Below are 19,819 nucleotides of genomic sequence, written 5' to 3' on the forward strand. Positions count from 1 at the left end.
ATCTCTAGCTATTTAATAAAGAATAGAAAACTAATTACAGCAGGACTTTTAGTAAATAAGAATATTAATATATTCTGTAATATCTAGAATTATATTAGTTTAATTAAAAATATTTTAAGAAGCTATATATTTTTAATATCTAGATATATCTTAAGTTCTTTGTATATTTTAATAAAAACTAGATATAGAATAATCTTCTGATTTTTTGTGATATATATAATCTTAAGATTTAGAGAAGAAGAAAAGATCTGACTTAAGAAGCTTATCTTAGTTTAGATATTATTATAATTTATAAAGATCTGAGAAACAGAAAAAAAAGACTTAATAATATTCTTTAAAAATAAATTAAATAATTATAATTAATTTATAATTCTGAAGCTGTTCTATAAATAATAAATATAAAAAAATAAAAGTAAAAAACTTTGCAAAGATAGTTTATTTTATTTTAAGATATAACTTTATATAAATATAATTTATTATATTTTAATATACAGCTGAGGCATCCGCTGTATTTTATTTATTTTAATAAATTTAATAATTAGAAATTTATATCTGGAGCCCAGAGTTATAAAATAGTCTTTTTTTTTAAATAAAGCTACTTAAGATATAATAGACTAGAATAGAAAATAGATATTTATAAAAAAGATTTATAAAAGACTTTTATAAGATTTTTTATAAGAGCTGTAGTATTATAGTACAGATTTAATATATTCTATTTATCTGTTCTATCTATTTAATTTATTTAATTTATTTAATTTGTTTAATCTATTTGACCTGCTCTATTTTAATAATCTGACTATTTATAATTTTCTTAACTGCCTGTCAGTTCCTGATTTTATTAATAGCTCTTCGAGCTATATTTTATTTATAAATCTGAGAATAGTCTAATTTAAAAAAAATAATAGAATAAAAGCAGTATATTTATTCTTAGTATTTTAATTAATAATTAATATATAGTTTTTCTAGTATTCTATAATATAATTAAAATATACAGCTAAAATAGAGTGGTAATTATATATCTTTATATATATTTTTTATTATAAAAATAATAATTTTATAAAAAGCTGAATTTTATTAACACAACTAGAATTTTCTTATTATTTTTAATAAATAATAATAAAAAAGATACTAATTTCTTTCTTAGTTATATTTTTTTAATTTAAAAAGCTTCTTTTTATATACTTTTAGGCGACGGTGAAAATGGCCAGATTAATAATTATTTAATCTAGATATATCTTAACTGTGCTAGAGCTTAAAAAAATATAGCGAATAGATCTTAATATTAAGAATAATTAAGATAATTAACCGCCCGGTTTTTAGCTATATTATAATCAGATATAAAAATTTTCTTAATCTGATTATAACCTGGCGGTTAGATATAAAAATTCCAATTAATCTGACCTGACCTGGCCGTTAGCCACTCTATTAATATATAAGAAATAATTATTACTTTATGTATTAATAATATTCTTATTTTTAATTATAAAAAAGCAGAAATTCACAGTATTAAGAAAAATAAAAGAAATTTTATTTAATAATTAATTTCAGCTTAATTTAAAAGCTTCTAGATATTAAATTTATTTAAAAAAAATAAATTAATCAAGATAAATTAAAAAATTTATATTAAACAGATTCTTAAAAAATTTAGAATAATAGATTATAAGTCTATTAATATATTAATAAAATTAAATATCTAATTTAATATTAATAGTCTATATATAAGAAAAAAACATTATAAAATATTTAAAATAATAATTAGAAAGTTAATATTCTTAATATATAAAATATAATTAGATTATTAGATATTATATTCTTAGTTAATTAACTAGTCCAGTATCTGACTAATTTAAGCTAGATTTATTTATTTATTATAAAATAGATTTTAAGATATCTTAAAGCCATAAAAAGCTATAAAATAATATTTCTTATCAAGAAAAATAAAAAGAAGATTTTTATTATATATATTAATTTAATATATATTAGAATAATGATTAATAACTTATCTATCTGCTAAATTAATAAAAAATAAGTTATTATTATTTAAAGCTCTATCAAAGCAGAATACATTACTATTATTAAAATAATTAAATAAGTAATTTAATATAAATATTTCTTATATATAATTAGAAAGAATACTATATATTAAGATATTTCTATTATATTATATAAAAATAATCAGAAAGCTAACAAAATTTCAAAGAAATACCTATATAAACAAACCATGAAGTCCTCACTTAGTACAGGGACAAAGATAGCAATATCAGCTAGCTAAACAGCTCATTATAACTCTAGCAGAAGCCCCACTCTAACCCTGAATAAATCATTCTCCACACAAGCCCTCACAAAGCCTTCTCAAAAGCAAAGACCGAGTATGTGGGGAATCCCAGAGTATCCTCTAATAACCAACGGCTCGATGACAAGGAAAATTCTCATTGGCCGTCTCCGGAATATAACTATACATCCACTCTCTAATGTAAGCAAAAGGCACAGACGCATAAATGATAGTTTCCCGCAATGCCAATCGTTTTCCGCACAGATAATACCGAGCTCGCGCCAAAACTAAAATAGCGAAGGAAATGCCACGTCCGATTCGAAGACGAGGTAGAGCATTGGTATTATCATTAACACGGCAATAAATTGTCTCAATGCAGCTATAACAACAACCATGCCTACTTTTCCAAAGAGACTGGGCCACAGAAAGCCATCAGTGTGTGATGGTGCTAGGTAGAATGACAGATCCATCGGTCCTTGCTTTCAATTTTTCATCAGGTTGCGGCTATATACACTGTTCCTTGAAAGAGACACAAGCAACTTTGAGGCAAAATTGGCAGCATTCCAGATGTTATCAAGATATAGATTTTTATTATACAAATTATACTCCCAACCCGAACTATAGAAGGTCTGGTTACTTGTTCTATGGCAATTCTTGGATACCGCTATAACAGTATTTGTCAGAAGCTGCACAATACGACCAGCCTAAATCCGGGATCAAAATCATCATCAGTGCAAGTCACAGCGCTAGAAATCCCTTAAGCTGTATGCAAATATCTTGAACCGTTCTACGGTGCCTAGAACAATACTGCTACGGCCTATACATTCGATACAGGGAAATATATCTTGTTCTTCACTGGTACATGTTATACGAATGCTCCTCTCAGTTGTATTATGCTGATTTGGTTCAAAATAACCTGGAATTCGGGTTGGACATCCGCAAATCAGAAAGGCAAGGCAAACGGAATGCGTTTCCGCCAAACCGATAAGTCCGAAAGCTGGCAGAAGAATGTTGGGAAAGAATTCTACGCTCACATCTAACTTAACCGAGATGAGAAATTATTGCTCTTATCTTCCCACCAGTAAGGCACTGCTGAATAAATGACCGGATTCGGACCTTTGGTTTGCTCATGTCAGAAACTTAAATTTGATGTACTGGGTTTTGGTGGGCGAATCTACACTGCGACCATCCCAGGCTTGTATACAAGTACGGGATCGCTTGGAAAGTCATGCTTGGTAAATTACTGCCATTCGGGTGTCTACACTGCAGGCCCAGCCGATATCTAGTGTATATTTCATCATCATTGCCACGTTGCTGTTCTTAGCGCCTCCTGCGGAAAAAACAACTCTCTGCAATCGGTATATTCTCGACTGTGAATTGAACTCTTGAACTTGGTACAAATCTTATGCTAGTAATGAAACTCTGCGTGCAGTCTTGTTTTTGATTTTCATGATTTTAAGTTAATGTCACTACATCTGGTACAAGTAAAAGTAAGATAATGCATGAAGAGACTTTTGGACAGTCTGACAGGGCCGTCGAACCCAGTCTTCCTTACACGACCGACACCTTCGTCTTATGGTGCGCCTCGGCAGATTTGGGCACAGTCATAGACAGGATTCCTTTCTGAAGATGAGCCTCGGTGTTTGCCTGGTCAACAGAGGCTGGGAAGTAAAAGGACCGTTGAAAATCCCCTACCGAGCGCTCCGATACCCACCACGATTTCTTTTCAGTAGTTGTATCGCGATCGTGATGACCATGAATCTTTAGACAGTGCTCGCCTTCAAAACCGATGTCCAGATCATTTGAGTCAATACCGGGAAGTTCGCCCTCGAGGTAGTAGGCTGCGTCTGTCTCACAGATGTCAAAGGGCGGTAAGTATGGCCGATTATGCGGGCTGCCGAAGCTGGTGAGCATGCGGTCATAGTCGTGAACCAACCGACCCACTGTCGACAGACCGCTCTTATCAAGGTGTGGGATGAGAGACATCCTTGTGGATGACAGGCGGCTTGTGAGAAGAGTAAACTATTTGTCAAAGCACGGGTTGAAGAGAAACTTTCAGCTGATATTGAACTGAAGGTAATGGCGGCATAAATCAACCTGGACTGCGCAGATTCGTCGTCAGCATTGGAGGCATGAAACAATTTTATAGCATGTGCCTGTTGGCCATATGAATAGGGCGAGGTCGTCTTCTGGTGTATCATGAGAGGGCATCATATGACTTACCCCGCATTGGTCGTCAGTGCGATACGAAACTATATCTCCAGTGAGTTTCTAGGCGTCAGTAAGCTCCTTCCAAGCATACGACAACCATGCCCGGAATCATGCCCCTTCCAATGGCATTCGGCCGAGAGCTAGTGTGGCTGAGCAATCCGAGAACTTACGCGTTGACTCGAGGGGAGTTGTACCGACGACACGGTTCTGGACCAAAGAGCTTCCAAACCCCAAACGACGACGGATGCAACATTTGCTTTTGCCCAGTAATGTGCTAATGATATGGCCTGATAGAAATCCAGCCTGTGTCTATACAAAAACTGACGTAGTGGCCTAGGCCAACGTGGCAATTGACGTGCTAAAGTTGTTGTGCTTCAACATATGCGATTTGTTGTTACCACATAAACCCGAGACTCCACTAGTCTCCTTGGACAATGAACAGTGGCAAACAACGGATACGACAGCGCCCTTCCCTAAGGATCAAGCTAATTATTTGAAATAACAACGGTATTGGGAAACCTCCGACCGACCCTAGTTGCGAGACGATAATGGCATCTCATGATAGGCGAATGCCCACAGTGTGGCTAATAGGTGGCGGAACTGAGTCTCTAGTCGCTGCCTCCTGCCTCATTCACGAGGCACACGTACAAGGCTGGCAGATTCATGTTCTTGAGGGAGAATCCCAAATAAAGCCCTTTGAAGGTTTCAGCTATGGGCACTCATCTAGGCATCCAGCACCCTCAGCTTCGAACATATGCAATTGTAGCTTTTACAAGTCGTTAGTCACTGATGGCAATTATGCGCCTGCGATTTCCCACAGCAAGAAGACGAGGCCCCTGTCTTCTACCCGACATGACACAGAGATCTTTATGTCGCAATCACAAAACTTTGCTAGTCAAGAACATGCCTGGCTGAAGAATCGCAGGGATATACTTTACTTCCTGCTTCAAGAAGAAGAAAACTTCTCGAATACTAGTATCCAGGATGTTTTCGAAAGTTCGATATTTGAAACGCGCTTCTGGAAGCTATTTTCATCGAGGTACGTACCGCATTGGGCTACCGGACAAGGAAGAAATTGGCCTGCATTAGGGTTGGTAACAAGATGCTAATGATTCTAGTTTTGGACTCCATCCATCACACTCAGCCCTCGAATTTCATCGGTATATCTGCAAATATATGGACGAAATTGTTGAATCCCGAGTCACCGACCGCCTGCATCCTGTGCTAGACAAGAGTTTTGCAAACCACCTCAAACCCTACTTGAGTGCTCGAGGGGTCCGATTCCGAGACATTCGAGTGACAGACATAATATTTGAACTGAAAAGTGAATCTAGCGCAGTATGCTACATACAAGCATCCGAAAAGATTGGCAATATCCTTCTACCGGTGGCAACTGAAGACATCGTGATTGTGACTATCGGATCTCCAACATCAGGTATGGTAACAGGAACTACGGCAGCCCCGCCACCAGCAACCCCGAGTAAGGCCGAAAGCTTGCTCGACAATAATTGGCGGCTGTGGTTTGCCTTGGCCAAAAAATCACAAAGATTCGGTAACCCGTCATCATTTTGCACCCGTCTCTCTGAGTCTCGACTTGGAATGTTTACTGTGAATCTGTCCTCACGGCAATATACCCAAATTCGTGCGCGGTCTATAGAGGCTTATGCTGGAGGCCACGATAATGCATTCATTAGTGAAAGCGCATGGTCATTGCAAGTTTCGTTTCCGGGGCAGCTGCACTTCACCGATGGCGTCAGAGGAACCTGTTCCATAATCGGCCACTGTTTCACACCTGATAGGCTTGGCCATTATGTCAAAAAACCCATGTTCACATGCAGCGGTGATGAAGTCCTAGCAGAATTACTTGGCTACCTCGACATTCCGGGGGACGATATACTACTCAATGCGACGACAAGACCCATTATACTGCCTCTTGGTCTCTCACCGCTGATGAGACGAGATTGTGGGGATCGGCCGGAAATCATTCCACGACAAACAAGAAATATCGCGTTAATTGGCCAATATGTTGAGATGGCCGAAGAAACTGCTCTCACAATGGACTATGGTATAAGGTCTGCACTAACAGCAGTAAAACAATTAGTGGGACCTAGTTTGTATCTTACAGAAGTGCAAAAGTCGTTCTTATCTGCAAGGTACGGTCACAGGTCCACGGGAGTGAATAAGAAATATATCTAATAAATTAATTTTATTATTATTAAAAGTTAGTAATTCTTTAATTACTAATATTAATATTAAAGAAGATAATATAACTTAAGATTCTGATATAGAATTTATTACTGAATTATTTATATATATATTAATAAAGAAATTTAAAATTATAATCAGAGATAATATATTACTTATTTTATATTTTTTAAATTATACAGAATTATTAGCAGTTAATTAATTAAATTTAGTCTGTGATTTTATAATCTAGAACTAGATAGAAGAATTAGTAATAATAAATTTATAAAAATTAATAGATTTAGATAAGATATATTAATATTTTTTAATATTTTAATTAGCAGCTGAAGAATTAATAGAAGTATTATTAAACTTATATCTGATATTTAAAAATAATCATATAAAGATAGGCTTTTTATATATCTCTAATAATAATAAATTTTTTAATTTTAAGTTATAAATCTTATATAGATTCTTATTATAATTAATGAATTAATCTTTATTTATTCTAGAGTCTAGTTTGTTATAAGTCTTCTCTGATATAAGATATTAATATTAATAATTAATAAATTTTTAATAGAAGATATCTAGTTAAATATTATATAGAATTTTATAAAGAATTATACTAATAATATTATATATAAGTCTATTTTTAATATATCTAACTATTTATATAGTATAATTCTACAGAAATCTGAATAATTAATTTTTTGTTATTATAAAAATAGTTAATTTTTAAGAACTTTTCTTAAGAAGACTTTATTAAACTTTCACTTTCTCATACAAATTTGGTGCAAAAGTGAGATGAAAATGAGAGAAAGATAAGAGAAGTAAAAAAATAAGAAGAATTAGAGATCAGATAATTAAATAAGAACTTTTCTCTGATCTTTTAAAAAGACTTTACTAAACTCTTACTTTCTTATATAAATTAAGTATAAAAGTAAGATAAAAGTGAGGTAAAGATAAAAGAAAAATAAGAGAAAGATAAAAGAAGTAATAAGAAGAATTAAAGATTAGATAAATAAGAAAGAGACTAAAAGCTGATTCAACTTGATTAAAACTTATTAAAAAAACTGATTAAAAATTAAGAGATCTTTTTATTTATATTTATAGCCAATTGGCTATCAAAAGCATATAAAAATATATAAAAATTATATAAAAATTATATAAATAGAACAGGGCCGAGAATAATAGAATCAGTAATTAAATAGAGACTAGAATAATTAATAAAAGTAAGATTTCTTACTTCACTGCGGGATAGACAGAACTTAGAATTATTAGTCTGCCAACTGATGGTCTAAGATAGTTAACTAGCCTGAGACTGTAAACTGATGTCTTAGGCAGCGAACTGGCGAGTCTTAGGCAGCGAACTAGCCAGTCTGTCTATATTATTAATATATCCCTGCAGTTTTAATAAGATAAAATATCAGAAAAAACTGAAGTAAATAAATTGCTAAAAATAGAAAATAATAATAATAGAATTTAATAAATTACTATATTTAACTATTTAATAAATTAAGTATATTTTTGATTAAGAAACTGCTTAATCAGACTATCTGCTTATATTTTATTAGTAGATATCTATTAAATATTAATTATTTTATTCAGAGCTTCTTGTCTTAGCTAATAATTAGTAATATTAATATATTTCAGACTAGTTTAAAAAAGGAAATTCTTATTAGTAAGAATTTTAACTGTTTAATAATTATTATATAATATAGAGAAGTGTTGATTAGAGTTAAACTCTATTTATTTAAAAAATCTTCTTTATTAAAGAAATTATTTAACTATAGTAGTTAGAACTAATAATTTAGCTTCAGTAATTAAAAGAATTATATAATATTATTTCTTGCTTAGCTAATTAATAGGACTATTAAATAAATAAATAATATATCTTATTAAACTAGTGTAATCTTGATTATCAGTAAAACTAGTATCACTGGCTATATAAAATAAAATAGAGCTAGAGCTAAATTTAATAGCCAAGTTCTTTGTTTTTTCTAAATAGAAGATCAAATAATTCATAGTTCTGAGATATTTAGAGCTTGAATTAATTAAATATTTTAAAATTAACTAATATAATTTAATAATATCAGGCCTAGTCTAAACTACAGAATATAAGACTAATTCTACTTAGAGTGGCTAACAGCCAGGTCAGATCAGGTTAATTAGAATTTTTATATCTAACCGCCAGATTATAATCAGATTAAGAAAATTTTTATACCTGATCATAATATAGCTAAAAACCAGATAATTAACTATCTTAATTATTCTTAATATTAAGATCTATTTATTATATCTTTTTAAGCTCTAGCACAGTTAAGATATACTTAGATTAAATAATTATTAATCTGGCTATCTTCACCGTTGCCTAAAAATATATAAAAAAAAGCTTTTTAAATTAAAAAAATATAACTAAGAAAAAAATTAGTATCTTTTTTATTATTATTTATCAGAAATAATAAGAAAATTCTAATTATATTAATAAAATTCAGCTTTTTATAAAATTATTATTCTTACAGCAAGAAATATATATAAAGATATATAATTATTACTCTATTTTAGCTATATATCTTAATTATATTATAGAATACTAGATAAATTATATATTAATTATTAATTAAAATATTAAGAATAAATATACTACTTCTATTCTACTATTTCTTCTAAATTAGACTATTCTTAGATTTATAAATAAGATATAACTCGAAGAGCTATTAATAAAATCAGAAACAGACAGATAATTAAAAAGATTATAAATAATTAGATTATTAAAATAGAGCAGATTAAACAAATCAAACAGATCAAACAAATTAAACAGATTAAATAAATAAAATAAATAAATAAAATAAATAGAATATACTAGATCTGTACTATAATATTACAGCTTTTATAAAAGATTCTATAAAAATCTTTTATAGATCTTTTTTATAAATATCTATTTTCTATTCTAGTTTATTATATTTTAAGCAGCTCTGTTTAAAAAAAGAAACTATTTTATAATTCTAGACTTCAGATATAAATTTCTGTTTACTAAATCTACTATTAGATCTATAATCAGAGACTAGAGTGGCTTAACCTGACTGTTATATCTTAACCTTAATCTGGCCATAATCTGATAGTTAGATTAAGATATAAAAAATTTTTAACTGTATAGTTAAGATTAGATTAAGATATAATTATTACTATAACTATTTATATCTGCTGATTAGAAAGATTAGATATAGCAGATAAATTAATAATTATAGATTAATTTATAATATATATATTTTTCTTATATAGATAATATATAAAGTATAATATATATTTAATTATAGTATAAATATAATAATATTCTTTAGATATAGTCTACTGCTTGATTTACTTAATTAATTATTTTAAAAGATATACTATACTCTAAAAAAGGTTTTTATAGAATCTAATATAAAAAAAATAAGAAAAGATACAGAATATTTATTCTTTATATTATTTAAAATAGTAATTATAATAGTATAAAAATTATAAAGACCGGATCTCTATCTCTATCTAAGTATATATAATAATTAAAGATTTAGATAAGACTAGTTCTTCTAATTCTAATAATAATTTATTTTTTAAATTATTTTCAAGATTATTTATATTCTTATTCTTATTAATATAAAAGATAATAATTATCTTATTCTTCTTTTGCTTCTTGAATATAAAGATAATTAAATCTGGATTAAGATTATTAAGTATATTCTAATATTTCTTATTTATAATAAAATAATTAATATATATTTAAAATATAACTATTTTAATTATATCAGAATTAAGACAGCTTTGGTAATAATAATAGATATCTTAAGAATTATTAAAAAGATATTTAATATTAATATTATTAATTATAATTAAAAGAAAATCTCTAGCTATCTGATAGAGAATAGAAAACTGATTATAATAAAATTTTTAGTAAGTAAGAATATTAGTATACTTTATAATATCTGAAATTATATTAGTTTAATTAAAAATATTTTAAAAAACTATATATCTTTAATATCTAGATATATCTTAAGTTTTTTATATATTTTAATAAAAGCTGAATATAGAATAATCTTCTGATTCTTTGTAATATATATAATCTTAAGATTTAAGAGAGAAGAAAAGATCTGACTTAAGAAGCTTATCTTAGTTTAAGTATTATTATAATTTATAAAGATCTGAGAAATAGAAGAAGAAGACTTAATAATATTTTTTAAAAATAAATTAGATAATTATAATTAATTTATAATTCTGAAGCTGTTCTGTAAATAATAGATATAAAAAAATAAAAATAAAAAACTCTATAAAGATAGTTTATTTTGTTTTAAGATATAACTTTATATAAATATAATCTATTATATTTTAATATACAGCTGAGGCGCCTGCTGTATTTTATTTATTTTAATAAATTTAATAATTAGAAATTTATATCTAAAGCCCAGAGTTATAAAATAGTCTCTTTTTTTAAATAAAACTGCTTAAGATATAATAGACTAGAATAAAAAATAGATATTTATAAAAAAGATTTATAAAAGATTTTTATAGAATCTTTTATAAAAGCTATAATATTATAATATAGATCTAGTATACTCTGTTTATTTATTTTATTTATTTAATCTATTTAATTTATTTAATCTATTTAATCTGTTTAATTTATTCTACTTTAATAATTTAATTATCTGTAATTTTCTTAACTATTTATTAGTTTCTAATTTTATTAATAGCTCTTTAAGCTATATTTTATTTATAAATCTAAGAATAGCCTGATCCAGAAGAAATAATAGAATAGAAGTAGTATATTTATTTTTAATATTCTAGTTAATAATTAATATATAATTTTTCTAGTATTTTATAATATAATTAAGATATACAGCTAAAATAGAGCGGTAATTATATATTTTTATATATATTTTTTATTATAAGAATAATAATTTTATAAAAAGCTGAATTTTATTAATATAACTAGAATTTTCTTATTATTTCTAATAAATAGTAATAAAGAAGATACTAATTTTTTTTTTAGTTATATTTTTTTAATTTAAAAAGCTTTTTTTTATATATTTTTAGACAATAGTGAAAATAGTCAGATTAATAATTATTTAATCTAAGTATATCTTAACTGTGCTAGAGCTTAAAAAGATATAGTAAATAAATCTTAATATTAAGAATAGTTAAGATAATTAATCACCCGGTTTTTAGCTATACTGCGGTCAGATATAAAAATTTTCTTAATCTGACTATAATCTGGTGGTTAGATATAAAAATTCTAATTAACCTGACCTGACCTGGCTGTTAGCCACTCTATCAGAGACTAAATCCTGTTCTGTTATTATATTAAGTTCTTATTTTAATTTAATATTTATTAAACAGAGTTTTCTGCTTTTATCTTTTTATATTTATTATTTACAAAACAGCTTCAGAATTATAAATTAATTATAATTATCTGATTTATTTTCAGAGAATATTATCAAATCTTCTTCTTCTATTTCTTAGATCTTTATAAATTATAATAATATCTAAACTAAGATAAGCTTCTTAAGTCAGATCTTTTCTTCTTTTTTAAATCTCAAGATTATATATATTATAAAAAATCAGAAAATTATTCTATATCTAGCTTTTTAAGAAAAGCTCTCTATTTTTTAGAATTAATAATAGAAAATAATCTTTTCTAAAGATTATATATAAACTAAAAAACTATTATTTTACTTTAATTAAAAAGAATTATTAATAATATAAGACAGTTTTCAGAAAGATATATTATTTTTTAATAGAATCTCTTATATCTATTATATTATATATCTTTATATTTTATAATATTTAGAAATTAAAAACTCAGAAACTAGTTCTATAAATTATTATTTTTATAAGAATTATAAGAAAAAATTATTATTAATTATATCTAAGCAAATAATTAGTCAGATATTAAATAAAAAATTATTATAAATATTTATTTATTCTTTTAAGATAAATCTTTTTTAATTATTATTTTTCTCTAGATTTTTATAATCTATAATAAATAAGATTTTCAGAATTAAGTCTTATATTTTATAATTATTTATTATCTATTATTCCGAACTGTTAAATATATTTAATTTAAATAAATAATTAATCTTATTATTTTATCTTTCTATTAAAAATTAAGTTTTTCTAATTAAATATAAATTAAAGAATATCTTATAAAATTATTTAAAAAAATATATATATAGCTACTATTAAAATTTCTAAATATTAAATAAATATTAATTATAGTAAACTACTGAATCAGTTTTAATTAAAAAATATTTTTTAATTTAATTAAATACTTCTTAATAGAAGATATAAATTATTATAAGATTTTACTAGATTTTTAATTAATATCTAAATCTTATACTAATAAAAATCTAGCTGTAATTATTTTATTAATCTTATATAAATATAATTTTATTTATTAATTATTAAATATAACAACTAATAATACTAGTAATAATAATATAATATTTAATATAATCTTAGCTAAACTCTAAACTTAACTTAATCAGAGTACTTAGCTTTATAATACTCTAGTTAATTTTAATTTTTTAAAGATTATTTAAAATTAGTATTATATTCTCTATCTTATTTATATAATTTAGCTTGTAATTAATACTCTTCTGTGAAAACTTTGGATTAAAATCTTAAATAATATTATTAAATATATATAAAAAAATAATAATAAAAGTCTTGAAGTCTCTTTTAATATTTTAAAAATTTTTAAAAAAATATATTCTAAAAGCTGTCTATAAAAAATTAATATAAAATCTTTTTTTATAAAAAGTTTCTAAAAATCTTCTATTAGCTAGTTTATTATATTAATTCTTAATTATAAATTTAAAAAATTATATAATTTATAAATACAAGCTCTTAATATTATAAAAAGTTTTTATTTATTTAATAATTTAAATCTAATTTAATCTATTATCTTCTTCTTAACTATAAAACCTGCTGAAACTTAATTTATTTTATAATTTATTAAATACTTAAACTCTATCAAGTAATTAAAAGTTTTATTTAGTATTATAAATATAATAATATTAATTATTTTTATTCTATTATAATAAAATAAAAATAGATAGAATATTTTCTTAAGTTTTTATATCTTTTTTTTTTTTTATTTTCTATCTCTCTGAGAATAATAAATCTATTATTTATAAAATTTATAATATTTATAATAATCTTTTTAATTATCTGAATTACTTAATTAATAAACTAGAAAGAAAATAGATATTTTAAAAAAAAAAAATTCTTAAGAACTTATATAATATATATTAAAAACTCTGAAAGTATTATTATTATATCTATTAAATAAAAGATTATATTTATATAATTATAACTATTCTGAACCCGATATTAAAACTTAAAAAATTTAAAAAAAATATATAGCTAAATAAAAATATTAATTAATATTATAAATATTAAATTATTTTTAAAAAAATATTCTCTTTCTATTCCAGTTAAAATTTAATAATTAATATATTATTAATAATCTTCGGATTATTATTAGATCTAGATAAAATTTTTTATAATATCTTTAAATATTAGAGATTCTTATCTGTAATTAAGATATATAAAGAATTTAAGATATATTTAGATATTAAAAATATATAGCTTTTTAAGATATTTTTAATTAAATTAATATAATTTTAGATATTATAAAGTATATTAATATTTTTATTTACTAGAAATCTTATTATAATCAGTTTTTTATTTTCTATTAAATAGCTAGAGATTTTCTCTTAATTATAATTAATAATATTAATATTAAATATTTTTTTAATAATTCTTAAAATATTTACTATTATTATCAGAGCTGTCTTAATTTTAATATAATTAAAGCAGTTATATTTTAAATATATATTAATTATTTTATTATAAGTAAGAAGTATTAGAATATACTTAATAATCTTAATCTAGATTTAATTATCTTTATATTTAAGAAATAAGAAAAAAATAAGATAATTACTATTTTTTATATTAATAAAAATAAGAATATAGATAATCTTAAAGATAATTTAAAGAATAAATTATTATTAAAATTAAAAGAACTAGTCTTATCTAAATCTTTAATTATTATATATATTTAGATAAAAATAAAGATCTAATTTTTATAATTTCTTTATTATTATAATTATTATTTTAAATAATATAAAAAATAAATATTCTATATCTTTTTTTATTTTTTTTATACTAGATTTTATAAACATCTTTTTCAGAGTATAATATATTTTTTAAAATAATTAATTAAGCAGATCAAGCAGTAGACTATATTTAAAGAATATTATTATATTTATATTATAATTAAATATATATTATACTTTATATATTATCTATATAAGAAAAATATATATATTATAAATTAATTTATAATTATTAATCTATCTGCTATATCTAATCTTTCTAATTAATAGATATAAATAATTATAATAATAATTATATCTTAATCTGATCTTAACTATATAATTAAAAATTTTTTATATCTTAATCTAACCACTAGATTATAGCCAGATTAAGATTAAGATATAATAATCAGGTTAAGCCACTCTAATTCTACTTTCTACTAAAATTTATGAATTTAATTAGCAGTAATCTAGTAGAGTGGATTCTTTACTAATTTCTTACTTAAAAGTAGGGATTTAGAACTTTTTCTTTGCTCTAAATTAAACTTATTAATAATCTTATTAATATAGTTTAATTATTAAATCCACAACTTTCTATTTGGGCGATTATATAAGATTTAAATATTAAGAAATAAATTAATCTCTTTAAGATCTTTGAATTTGAATAATATTATTAATTCTTACTTAAATTTATTAAATTTTTAATAATTTAATTTATAAAATATATAAATTATATTATTTATAAAAATTATTAAAATTATAAATTTATTAATAAAAATATATTAATCTTTCTAAATAGGCTTAAGCCCTAGAGCTATTAATCTCTATTTTAGAATATTTTACTAAAGAAATAATAAATATCTTAATTTATATAAAGCTTTCTATAATAGAAAAACTATTTATTTATTTTCTAATTCAGAAATTAGATTTATATAAATTTTCTTCTTAATAAGATTATTAAAAAAGATAGTGATTATATTTAGTTGATTGATTTCCAGATTAAATATAGTAATTAAAATTAAAAAAATCTATATAAATCTGGCTGCAAGAATACTAGCACATGTTTTTAATTAATTAAATATTTATAAATTATCTTTAATATAAATTTGAACTTTGAAATTAGTCAGATAATCAGTTTTATTAAATTTATATAAAAATATCTATTTTAATAATAATACTTCAGCTTTATTAGTTTTATAAATTAAATATATATTTTAAGTATTTAGAACTTTTAATTAATTAATTTCAGTTTTGACAGCCTGAGTAAATTGGCTTGAAAATATATAATTTTTTATTTCTCGCCAGTTAATAGACAGAGATAAAAATAATAATAAATTAATATAAAGAATTTCACTTTTATTAATATAATTAATTATTATTTAAATAATTTAAAAAGTGAGTCTAGCTTTTTTAAAATTAGAATTAGATAATTCTAAACAGATCTGTTTTAGATCTCTAATTAATTTAATATATAAGAATTTAGTTTTATTAATTAGCTTATTAATATTTAAATTATTAATAAAAATCTAAGATAATAAAGAAGATAGATCAGGCAGTAAAAATAATAAATCTTTTATAATTATATTATTATTTTATAAGATATTTAACTAATTATCTAAGACTGCTAACTAGCTTGGCTCAGCAGTTAACTAGCCTAAGATTATTAACTAGTTTTATTCTGATTAATTATTTAATAAAGATTTAGATATTTATTTTAATATTTTTAAATTAGAAAGATTTTTATTTATATTAGATTTTTTAGATTCTTCAGAAATAGAGATATCTGATTATTCTAACTAAATAGAATTAACTAATTTAATTATTTTTTACTTTATTAATAAATTTCCGAATTCAGTATATTATTTATAATTAAAATTTTTATTAAAAATAATATTATAAGCCGAAATTATTTTTTTAAGAATAGATATCTAGATCTGTCAAATATTAGTTATCTAATAGCTAATTAGATAATTAATTAGAGCTCTGGATTTTAATTTATTTTCTTTAAGTAAATTACTGATTTAAATATAGATATATAATTTATATTTTTTTAAATAGAAAATATCTGATTTCTTAGATAATTATAAAAGATTTTTTTAAATAGTTTTATATAATATTTCTTAATTTAATTATTTATTTAATATTCTGTTTAGAATAAAAATAGTTAAATTTATTATTTTAGATTATAAAAATATAAGAAGTTCTGAATTAATTAATAAATTTTTTATTTTAAAAATAATTAGAACTCTAGATCTTTCTATATATAGATTTTACTCTGATTAATAAATTAGTAAATAATTAATTAATAGATTTTTAATATTAGTCTAGATTAGAAAAATGCTGAGATTTTAATTCTGATTAGAATAAAATCTTTTAAGTATTATTTTAAACTGATTAATAATTAATTGAATTATATTGATAATTAATTCTGAAATATCTGATTTAGAAGTTAGGGCTTGCTCTAGATAAAATTTTAAATAGGAATAATAAAAATAACTGATATATCTCTGTTTATTAATTTTATTTATTATATAAATTAAGTCTTAATAAATTAATTTAAATATTTGATTTTTTTTTTTAAATTTTTATCTTGAAATTTATTTTTCTGATTAATTAATTTTATATATAAAATATTTTTTAATTTGACTTAGCTTATTTGAGCTAGTCTGTTTTAATAAATCAGTAATATTAATTTTCTGAACTAAATTACTTAGATAATTTAGAACTTTCTTATTAGAATATTCTAGAGTGGCTTAACCTGACTGTTATATCTTAATCTTAATCTGACCATAATCTGGCGATTAGATTAAGATATAAAAAATTTTTAATTATATAGTTAAGATTAGATTAAGATATAATTATTATTATAATTATTTATATCTACTAATTAGAAAGATTAGATATAGCAGATAGATTAATAATTATAGATTAATTTATAATATATATATTCTTTTATATAAATAATATATAAAGTATAATATATATTTAATTATAATATAAATATAATAATATTCTTTAGATATAGTCTACTGCTTGATCTGCTTAATTAATTATATTAAAAATATATTATATTCTAAAAAAGATTTTTACAGAATCTAGTATAAAAAAAATAAAAAAAATATAAAATATTTATTTTTTATACTATTTAGAATAATAATTATAATAATATAAAAATTATAAAGACCGGGTCTCTATCTTTATCTAAGTATATATAATAATTAAAGACTTAGATAAGACTAATTCTTTTAATTTTAATAATAATCTATTCTCTGAATTATCTTTAAGATTATTTATATTTTTATTCTTACTAATATAAAAAATAATAATTATTTTATTCTTTTCTTGCTTCTTAAATATAAAGATAATTAAATCTAAATTAAGATTATTAAATATATTCTAATATTTCTTACTTATAATAAAATAATTAATATATATTTAAAATATAATTATTTTAATTATATCAAGATTAAGACAGCTCCGGCAATAATAATAAATATTTTAAGAACTATTAAAAAAATATTTAATATTAATATTATTAATTATAATTAAGAAAAAATCTCTAGTTATTTAATAGAGAATAGAAAATTAATTATAATAAGATTTTTAATAAATAAAAATATTAATATATTCTATAGTATCTAGAATTATATTAATTTAATTAAAGATATCTTAAGAAGCTATATATTAGAGTGGCTAACGGCCAGGTCAGGTCAGATTAATTAGAATTTTTATATCTAACCGCCAGGTTATAATCAGATTAAGAAAATTTTTATATCTGACTGCGGTATAGCTAAAAACTGGATAGTTAATTATTTTAATTATTCTTAATATTAAGATCTATCTGCTATATCTTTTTAAGCTTTAGTATAATTAAGATATATCTAAATTAAATAGTTATTAATCTGGCTATCTTTATTATCGCCTAAAAGTATATAAAAAGAAGCTTTTTAGATTAAAAAAATATAATTAAAAAAGAAATTAGTATCTTCTTTATTATTATTTATTAAAAATAATAAGAAAATTCTAGTTGTGTTAATAAAATTCAGCTTTTTATAAAATTATTATTCTTATAATAAGAAATATATATAAAAATATATAATTATTACTTTATTTTAGCTGTATATCTTAATTATATTATAGAATACTAGAAAAATTATATATTAATTATTAATTAAAATACTGAGAATAAATATACTGCTTTTATTTTATTATTTTCTTTGGATTAGACTATTCTTAGGTTTATAAATAAGATATAGCTCGAAGAGCTATCAATAAAATTAGAAACTAGCAGATAGTTAAGAAGATTATAAATAATCAGATTATTAAAATAAAATAGATTAAACAGATTAAACAGATTAAACAAATTAAATAGATTAAATAAATAGAATAAATAAATAAAATATATTAGATTTATATTATAATACTATAGCTCTTATAGAAAATTCTGTAAAAATTTTTTATAAATCTTTTTTATAAATATCTATTTTCTACTCTAGTCTATTATATTTTAAGCAGCTCTGTTTAAAAGAAGAGACTATTCTATAACTCTAAGTTTTAGATATAAATTTCTGATTATTAGATCTATTAAAATAAATAAAATATAGCGGGTGTTTTAACTGTATATTAAAATATAATAAATTATATTTATATAAAATTATATCTTAAAATAAAATAAACTATTTTTATAGAGTTTTCTGCTTTTATTTTTTTATATTTATTATTTATAAAATAGCTTTAGAATTATAAATTAATTATAATTATCTGATTTATTTTTAGAAAATATTATTAAATTTTTTTCTTCTGTTTCTTAGATCTTTATAAATTATAATAATATTTAAACTGAGATAAGCTTTTTAAGTCAGATCTTTTTTTCTTTTTTAAATCTCAAGATTATATATATTGCAAAGAATCAGAAGATTATTTTATATCCAGTTTTTATTAAGATATATAAAGAACTTAAGATATATCTAGATATTAAAGATATATAGCTTTTTAAGATATTTTTAATTAAACTAATATA

General features: G+C 22.5%; 2 protein-coding genes across 2 annotated transcripts; one reads left to right on the top strand and one right to left on the bottom strand.

The window, feature by feature from the left end:
- Positions 1-3,623: 3,623 nt before the first annotated feature.
- BO70DRAFT_367130 (Hsp20/alpha crystallin family protein) lies at positions 3,624-4,418 on the bottom strand. The gene has a single exon (XM_025544510.1). The coding sequence runs from the start codon at positions 4,256-4,258 to the stop codon at positions 3,824-3,826; it is 435 nt and encodes a 144-aa protein (XP_025394128.1). The 5' UTR covers positions 4,259-4,418; the 3' UTR covers positions 3,624-3,823.
- A 304-nt stretch (positions 4,419-4,722) lies between these two features.
- On the top strand, positions 4,723-6,679 carry BO70DRAFT_347406 (uncharacterized protein; the record flags this gene model as incomplete). Its single annotated transcript, XM_025541588.1, has 2 exons — positions 4,723-5,522; positions 5,602-6,679. Exons 1-2 carry the CDS (start codon positions 5,032-5,034, stop codon positions 6,677-6,679), a joined length of 1,569 nt encoding a protein of 522 aa, XP_025394129.1. The 5' UTR covers positions 4,723-5,031.
- Positions 6,680-19,819: the final 13,140 nt, after the last annotated feature.

The sequence above is a fragment of the Aspergillus heteromorphus genome, assembly GCF_003184545.1.
Source record: "Aspergillus heteromorphus CBS 117.55 chromosome Unknown BO70scaffold_75, whole genome shotgun sequence".
Taxonomy (NCBI): Eukaryota; Fungi; Ascomycota; class Eurotiomycetes; order Eurotiales; family Aspergillaceae; genus Aspergillus; species Aspergillus heteromorphus.

Bases quoted from the DNA above. Each gene is read 5' to 3' on its own strand.
- BO70DRAFT_367130 (XM_025544510.1), bottom strand. From the start codon at position 4,258: ATGTCTCTCATCCCACACCTTGATAAGAGCGGTCTGTCGACAGTGGGT.